Here is a 9141-nt window from a genome sequence, read left to right on the forward strand (position 1 = left end):
GGGAGAGTTTCCCCTATCAAACAATCAAGATCAAACCCAAATCGTTACAGCGGTGACGAGGTGCAGCGGTGGAGATGGCGGTGATGATGATGATGATGATGATGGTGATGATGATGGAGATGATGTCCAGCTCGATGACGATGACGATGGCGTCGATTTCCCCCTCCGGGAGGGAATTTCCCCGGCGGATTTCAGCCTGCCGGAGAACTCTTTTCTCTCTGGTGTTCTTCGCCCCGCAGAGGCGGCTGTGACTCTTCGCGACTATCCTCTGGGGTTTAGGTTTTCGGTACGAAGACGTACGCGAAGAAAAGGAGGCCAGAGGGGGCTGTGGGCCGCCTCCTCACAAGGCGGCGCGGCTAGACCTTGGGCCACGCCGGCCTATGAGGTGGGCCCACCTCGGCCCTCCTCGGCTCCCCCTTCTGGCTCCCTTCGTCTTCTGGAAAAATAGGATTTTTCATATAATTTCCGTCGACTGTTGATCTTCCGAAATATTGCATTCTGACGGTGCTTTTTCCAGCAGAATCCTACTACGGTGCGCGATCCTCCAATAATCATGAAACATGCAAAATAGATGAAATAACATAAGTATCATCTCCAAATATGAAATATATCAATGAATAACAGCAAATTATGATACAAAATAGTGATGCAAAATGGACGTATCAGCCACCTGCTGCGGGATGGCTCACGGCGAATGCGGATGGGGCGTTCTCGAAGGATTCAGGTACAAGTGGGTGTGGCGTGGTTATCCGCGACCACCACGGTGGGTTCCTACTGGGTGCCTGTCGTTTTTTACAGTCTGTTTCGGATCCGGAGAGAGCAGAACTTTTGGCGTGTAAACTGGCGTTGGAGCTTGCGAGGGACAGGAGGATTGAGAAGATCTGCCTGGAGTCAGATTGTCTTGCTGCTATTACGAAGCTTCGAAGCAACGATTTGGACCGTTCGGTACACGAGCCTCTCGTGGAAGAGATCAAGGATCTGCTCAAGAGTTTCGTCCAGGTTTAGTTTGTCATGTCCGTAGATCGGCTAATGGCGTTGCGCATTGTCTAGCGCAAGTAGGCTGCATTAATAATGTATGTAACACCTGGCTGGATCATCCACCAGAGTTGATTGTGAACATGTTAGCACAGGAAGGTGCTGATGAGTAATATAAATGCAGCAAGGTTTTTCTAAAAAAAAAAGACTTTTTTTTTCTTAGTTTCCTTTTTCGCTTTTTCGGCTGTGTACATCCGTACTGCCATTAGGGTACTGCGTTGTTGCAAAGGCTGGATATAATTGGTATCTTTTGATATTAATATATTCCCTTTATCGAAAAAACTGAGCTTAAATTTGAACAGGATGAGAAAACATTTAAACTAAGCTTAAACTAAAACAACGCCCTGCAGGAATGAATTATTAGAAGATGCTACTTCACATTACAAAGTACAAATACTATTCGTTAGCGTGGCAATGTCCACATCAACATTATGTGCATGACGACCACGATCGTGGTGATTGACACTTAATTTGAAGCAGTGTGTTCAATAAGGGGGGCGACAATACAAGGCAACTTCATTACTGGTGGCACTCTTTGCGTACCAAGTCTCAGTATCCAAGTGAAAATCTTAGGTATGGCCTTTATTGTTCGTACCCGATAATGATTGACTTCTTGTCGCTTCTTTGTTCAAGGAATTTTGTGGAATTTCTTAGATTTTCTCCAGAGTGAAAACCTATGATCTTTTTTTGAGAATGTGCCAACGCGTACCTTAGTTTTGTAGAAGGCTTATTTTTTTTACAAGATCATGCTTTGGCTACTCTATCGCAAGATCTATGAAACACCATCAAGACTAGCCTTAGCTAAGACACACTGCTTTAATTCTTTTACGATGCAGTCGACTAGTTGTGTCACTGACCTCTCTGGTTCCCAAAAAACCATGCAGTGCGATTCTTCCAAATTGACCATCATAGGAGAATAACCAAGGCATAAAATTGCTTTTTTCACCTTCTTACTTAAATGAATTCTCTCTAAATTCCACCAATCTTCTAGTGTGCTTTCTTATTCGAGCACATTTGCAGTAACTCCGACAACCTAGAATACTCTAAACCATTCCTGCCGGACGTGCACACATTGGACCAGAATGTGATCAAGCTTGTCTTTTTTCTGGGAGGTAGACAAAACATGCCGCAGTTTGGGCTTACGGGCCGTGTCTCGTCCTCCTTTTCGACGTTCAAAGATGATATTGCACTTCCAACCACATGAATATTTTGCACTTAATTGGTGCCCCATTCTTCCAGATGCTTACCGCAAGCGCAAATTGTTCAGGTCCTATGATCTGACTTGTTTAGATCAGGTGACAACGATGCGGTGCACTGTTCCCTTCCTTGAGCCGTTGCTGCTAGAGAGCCTCTTTCGCAGTCTACATGTTGTCAATGGTGGTGTTTGTTCCATGCTACCGCCAGTAGTTGATCACTTTCCTAGGTGCCATATTTTTTTTCTCTTCATCTTTTTTTGGTAGTTTGGATTATTAAATTAATGTCTCGATATTAATATATTTCTATTTTATTGTTGCAGAGGACATATGTAATTGGTACTTCCTTGATATTATATATTCCCATTTTCGAAATATGTACCATTTGCATTATTTGATGGAAAAAAAAATCATAGTGCAAGACTCTCCGCAACCGGCCCAATGACGAAGAGGTCCAACTCTGACGTGATCGCACAAAGATGGCCCACTTCAGAAAAGAAGAACGTTGAAAGACCACGGCCCAAGTGAAGTGAAAAAAGGAAACAAAAGGCAGGGGAGAATGAGAATCCCTATTAGCCGCCGCTCGTTCCGATACTGCTGTCCCTGTCCTTGCTCTGCGCCGCCTCGCCCGCTGGTGCCCGCCGGCCGCCACTTCTTCCACCGTACCGCGAGCTCACCGCCCCCCCGCCGGAGCCACGCGTCCTCCGCTCGTGCCTCCCGTCTTCGTCTCCCGTACTATCGTCCCGCAGCTCCACCGTCGGCTCACCGGCGCCGACCCACGCGCGCCATCCTCGCCGGTATATATCACTGCACAGTCTGGAGTCTGCACTCACCGCTCATGTCCGCTCTGTAGCTTGCGTATTTGCATACCTGCATCTGCATACTGATGCTCGTTTGTTCGTTCATGCCCTCACCTCTCTTCTTTAGCCTTTTCAGTCGTTCACGTTCGACGTGCTAGATTTAATTCTCGTTATTCAGGTGTTGTCTCCTAATAATAATTTATCTATCGTGTGTTTCTTCCGCGGTTGCTAATTTCGGTCGCATATGCTTTCATCTTTGCTGGTTGTAGCAAATAGGGGACATCTAAGATTCTAAGTGCTATTTTGGCCGTTGCAAGTACTGACGAACTTGCTGGCTTTAGCTGCTGGCTCTACTTATCTTTTTTTTTTGTGTGTGTGCACGGTCTTATCCTGAACCTGGATTGAATCGTTCATTTTGCTACAGATAAAATAACTTGCATTTGACAGACCTTCTATAAATCTATTCCATATCATTTTTAGGTGCCTTCTGATTCACACAAACAAGGAATTAATGAACTATGTCTATGTGAGTATTTGATTGTTGAAATACTGAAATTTCATAAACATTTGGATTAAACAAGCTACTTGTTTATTTGAATTGTTTCTGTATAAAATGCCTAAGTGGGGGTTCGTGTCCGTCATCAATGACCACTCTGTATTTTTATTCCTGTATCCTGGAACACTGAACAAACATATCGATCTTGGTCTTGCAGTGGGTATGTGTGTGCACTAAAAACATAATAAAATTAATTTCATCTATTCAACACTTGCAGGTTTGCAGATTAGACTTGACTTATGCTCAGTGCCTGATTTCATGTTCTGTGTTTCACAGGCTCTTGGAGTATCTTAGACTTGCATTAATATGGCATCTCCTGCTGAAATGATAGGAAACAATATGCTACGTCTTCAGAGCTTTCCTGCTAATATGGTATGCACCAAGTTGAACTATCACCTGATCATGCTTCTATTTTCTATATATAATCGTTATCATGTATGTTCTCCCCAGGGAAAACAAAGGCATAGTTTTGTCTCTGCAAGAGGCCCTTCCTTGAGAAAGTCACGAATGGCTCGACATTGCTTGGATCTAAGCCATCTGTGCTGGTTACCTAATCGAAGAGTTACTATTCCGAACATCCGATCAGTGCCTGCTCAAAGTGCCGCAGTATCTAGGGGTGTTAATAGTCAATTGATAGAGGAATCTGTTGGTGACTCGGACTTAGTTTCAAGAATTATTCACTTTTACCGCAAACCATTTCTTCAGCAGAGTGAGACAGAGGAGTTACTCAGAAAAGTGCAGGCAAAGGTTTCTTCTAGTATTATTGACATTAAGACTGAGCAATGCTTCAATGTTGAGTTGGAGAATGCACTAAGTTCTGAGAAGCTCACAACACTTCAGTGGCTCCTAGCTGAAACTTATGAACCTGAGAACTTACAAACTGGGAGCTTTCTGGAGGAGAAAGTTTCTGGGAGTCCTTATTCATTCCTCGTTGAGGTCGGTCCGCGGATGACATTTTCAACAGCTTTCTCGACAAATGCTGTATCAATTTGTAAAGCTCTATCAGTAATGGAAGTAACTCGCTTGGAGAGATCTAGAAGATATCTTTTGTGCCTTCAGCCTGGTAGTGTCCCACTTGACGAAAGCCAACTCAACACCTTTGCTGCTTTGGTTCATGACAGAATGACTGAGTGTGTTTATCCTAGCAAGCTCACATCATTTCGGTCAGATGTAGTTCCAGAACCTGTAAGTGTTATACCAGTCATGGAAATGGGACGGCAAGCACTGGAGGAAATAAATCTGAAAATGGGTCTGGCTTTTGATGAACAAGATATCAAGTACTACACCCATCTATTCAGAGATGATATCAAGCGCAATCCAACTACTGTGGAACTGTTTGACATAGCACAATCCAATAGTGAGCACAGCAGACATTGGTTTTTTAATGGAAAGATTGACATAGATGGAGAGACCATGGCGAGTACTTTGTTTCAGTTAGTAAAGAGTCCCTTGAAAGCTAATCATAATAACTCTATCATTGGATTCAAGGATAACTCAAGTGCAATAAGAGGTTACCCAGTAAATCACCTACGTCCAGTGCTACCAGGTTCCACTTCACCATTATCCATTATGATGCGCGAACTTGGAATTCTATTCACAGCAGAAACCCATAACTTTCCATGTGCTGTGGCGCCCTACCCAGGAGCTGAAACAGGTGCAGGTGGCCGTATAAGAGACACACATGCCACTGGAAAGGGTTCATTCATTGTTGCTTCAACTGCTGGTTATTGCGTTGGAAATCTTCAAATGGAAGAATCATATGCACCCTGGGAGGATTCATCTTTTTCATACCCATCAAACTTAGCTCCTCCATTGCAGATTCTTATTGACGCTAGTGACGGTGCTTCTGATTATGGGAACAAGTTTGGTGAGCCTTTAATTCAGGGATTTACAAGAAATTTTGGTTCGAGGTTACCAAATGGGGAGCGCCGTGAATGGCTGAAGCCAATAATGTTCAGTGGAGCAATCGGGCAAATAGACCATGCACACATATCTAAAGGGGATCCAGAAATCGGCATGCTAGTTGTGAAGATTGGTGGTCCAGCATACCGAATTGGTATGGGTGGTGGTGCTGCCTCAAGTATGGTTAGTGGACAGAACGATGCAGAGCTTGATTTCAATGCAGTGCAGCGTGGAGATGCGGAGATGTCGCAAAAACTGTATCGTGTGATCAGGGCATGTGCAGAAATGGGAGAGAATAACCCAATCATCAGCATTCATGACCAGGGAGCTGGAGGAAATTGCAATGTTGTTAAAGAAATAATTTATCCCAAGGGTGCTGTAATCGATATCCGCTCAGTTATAGTTGGTGATCACACATTGTCTGTGTTAGAGATCTGGGGTGCTGAATACCAGGAACAAGATGCATTATTGGTGAAGCCTGAGAGCAGAAGCCTGTTGCAGTCACTTTGTGAGAGAGAAAGAGTTTCCATGGCTGTCCTTGGGGAAATTGATGGTAGTGGAAAGATCGTGTTGATTGACAGTGCTGCTGTGGAGCATGCGAAGTTGAGTGGCCTTCCTCCTCCACTGCCCGTTGTTGATCTTGAGCTCGAAAAAGTTCTAGGAGACATGCCTCAGAAAACCTTTGAATTCAAGCGAGTTTCTCGAGTGGGTGAGCCCTTAGACATTGCACCTGAGGTCACACTAATGGATGTTCTTAAGCGAGTATTGAAGCTTCCTTCTGTATGTTCAAAGCGTTTCTTGACCACAAAGGTTGACAGGTGTGTGACTGGTCTTGTTGCACAACAGCAGACAGTTGGCCCTCTCCAACTTCCACTTGCTGATGTTGCTGTAATTGCACAGACATATACAGATCTGACAGGTGGTGCATGCGCCATTGGGGAACAACCAATAAAGGGTTTACTTAATCCTGAGGCCATGGCAAGACTTGCTGTTGGAGAGGCATTGACCAACCTGGTTTGGGCTAAGGTTTCATCCCTTGCTGATGTCAAGGCAAGTGGCAACTGGATGTATGCTGCAAAGCTTGATGGAGAGGGAGCCGATATGTATGATGCCGCTGTTGCAATGGCTGACTGCATGATTGAACTTGGTATTGCAATTGATGGAGGAAAGGATAGTCTTTCTATGGCAGCTCAATGTGATGGCGAGCTAGTGAAGGCTCCTGGAAATCTTGTCATCAGTGCTTATGTGACATGTCCTGATATAACTCTGACGGTTACTCCAGATTTAAAGCTTGGGAATGATGGAGTCTTGTTGCACATTGACCTAGCTAAAGGGAAACGACGGCTCGGTTGCTCTGCTCTTGCACAAGCGTTTGACCAAATTGGAAATGACTGCCCAGATATAGAAGATGTCCCTTACTTGAAGAAAGTCTTTGAGGCTGTGCAAGAGTTGCTCAGTGAACGCCTAATTTCTGCCGGTCATGACATTAGTGATGGTGGACTTATTGTTGCAATTTTTGAGATGGCATTTGCTGGCAACTGTGGTGTTAGCCTCAAAATAGAATTAAAAGATAATGAGCTTCTTCAAGCACTCTTCGCCGAGGAGCTTGGTCTTCTTATCGAAGTGCACTCAGAAGACCTTAATGTTGTAAAGCAAAAGCTTCAAGCAGCGGGGGTTTCTGCTAATGTGATAGGAGAAGTTACTGCAGCGCCAGAAATAGAGCTGCTTGTTGATGGTGAAATGCGCTTGAAGGAAAGAACGTCGGACCTCAGAGATCTGTGGGAAGAAACAAGTTTCCAGCTTGAGGAGCTACAGCGTCTGAAGTCTTGTGTCAAGCTTGAGAAAGAAGGCTTAAAAAGTCGAACATCACCTCCATGGCATTTGTCTTTCACACCCAGGTTTACAGATAAGAAACTATTGACTTCATCCTTGAAACCAAAGGTTGCCATTATTCGTGAAGAAGGGAGCAACAGTGATAGGGAAATGTCTGCTGCATTCCATGCTGCTGGTTTTGAACCGTGGGATGTCACAATGTCGGATCTCTTGAATCAAAAGGCTTCTCTAACAGAATTCCGTGGGATTGCATTTGTTGGTGGTTTTAGCTATGCAGATGTTCTAGACTCAGCGAAAGGTTGGGCTGCGTCTATCAGGTTCAACCAGCCCCTTATACAGCAGTTCCAGGACTTCTACAATAGATCGGACACATTCAGCCTTGGAGTGTGCAATGGGTGTCAGCTCATGGCTCTTCTTGGTTGGGTGCCAGGACCAGACATTGGAGGCTCCCTTGGTGCAGGGGGAGACATGTCCCAGCCAAGGTTCACTCACAATGAATCTGGTCGTTTTGAATGCCGGTTTATTAGTGTGGCCATAGGGGACTCTCCTTCTATAATGTTGAAAGGTATGGAAGGCTCTACTTTGGGCATCTGGAGTGCTCATGGTGAAGGCAGAGCTTTATTCCCAGATGAAAATGTCTTATCTGATGTTGTTAAGTCCAATCTGGCCCCTCTGCGATACTGCGATGATGCTAATAATGTGACTGAGGTCTATCCCTTCAACCCCAATGGATCCCCGCTTGGTATTGCGGCCCTTTGCTCCCCGGATGGAAGGCATCTTGCTTTGATGCCACACCCGGAGCGTTCTTTTATGATGTGGCAATATCCATGGTATCCCAAGGGGTGGCAGGTTGAGAAGAGTGGACCCAGTCCTTGGTTGCGCCTGTTCCAGAATGCAAGAGAATGGTGTTCATAGAGAAGGTAAATCAGACTCCTGAAACATCTTCTCCTTGTTTTGGTTCCAGTCTACTTAGATATAACTTACTGCTCTATTCTACATTTAAACCACTCATTTCTGTGAATGGTATTCTTGTTGTTTATGTTGGTAGTAGTCCCCTCGTACCTGAATCTTTATCATATAGTATGGTTTAGCTTGAACACCACTTGTGCTTGAACCTTGTTACCTTTCATGACAACTATTGCATATCCAGAATCTATGATGTACTTACCTCTGTGTTTCACTGCTACCGCGATAGAAAGAAACAGAAAATGTCACTAGCAATTGCACAGAGTTCTTCTACTGATGAGTGCTACCATGAAATCAACTTTGCTTAACATATCCTGTGGAACTTTCAGGTACCAAATTGATGGCCTGTACGGCTTCTTATAAGCTTGAGGGCTCATGGAGCAGCCTTCTGTGGATCAACTGAATACAACTATATCTATCTTAGATTATCTCGCTGCAGAAACTGGTGACAGAACAGCAGTTAGCAGTAAAACTTGGCTACTGTATTTTCCTTACTCCCTTCAGTTGCTAAGTTGAGCTGGAATAGCCTATTTTCAATTGGATAGTGCCCATATAAGCAATGCCCGTGACCATGATGCTGTTTCACCAGCTGAACCGAGCGTGTGCCTGTTGTGCTGTTATTCACTTTTATCTGATTATATAATGCTATGTTGTCTGGCTGCTCGGCAGCATAAATATATCCTCAGTTTTCTTTCTGGCAAGCACAGCCATTATGTCAGTTGTACCTTGTGCCTGTACGTGCTAACACAAGGAAGAACTCGTTGCCCAAATTTGGTCAGTAAGATTGTTTCTCAGAAGAAGAAGAAAGCATTTGAACAGCAAGAAATTACATAACAATCAGATACATATCCGTCAT

General features: G+C 44.3%; 1 protein-coding gene across 2 annotated transcripts; it reads left to right on the forward strand.

The window, feature by feature from the left end:
* Window positions 1–1459: 1459 nt before the first annotated feature.
* Window positions 1460–8980, forward strand: LOC124705558 (probable phosphoribosylformylglycinamidine synthase, chloroplastic/mitochondrial). Of its 2 annotated transcripts, none has more exons than XM_047237265.1 (4): window positions 1460–1608; window positions 3861–3956; window positions 4035–8239; window positions 8615–8980. In XM_047237265.1, the coding sequence occupies exons 2-3, from the start codon at window positions 3891–3893 to the stop codon at window positions 8232–8234; spliced, it is 4266 nt and encodes a 1421-aa protein (XP_047093221.1). In that variant the 5' UTR covers window positions 1460–1608; window positions 3861–3890; the 3' UTR covers window positions 8235–8239; window positions 8615–8980. The 2 variants fall into 2 exon arrangements, with proteins under 2 accessions (XP_047093221.1, XP_047093220.1); XM_047237264.1 differs by lacking the exon at window positions 1460–1608 and adding an exon at window positions 2923–3025.
* Window positions 8981–9141: the final 161 nt, after the last annotated feature.

This window comes from Lolium rigidum, chromosome 4 (genome assembly GCF_022539505.1).
Source record: "Lolium rigidum isolate FL_2022 chromosome 4, APGP_CSIRO_Lrig_0.1, whole genome shotgun sequence".
In the NCBI taxonomy this organism is placed as follows: Eukaryota; Viridiplantae; Streptophyta; class Magnoliopsida; order Poales; family Poaceae; genus Lolium; species Lolium rigidum.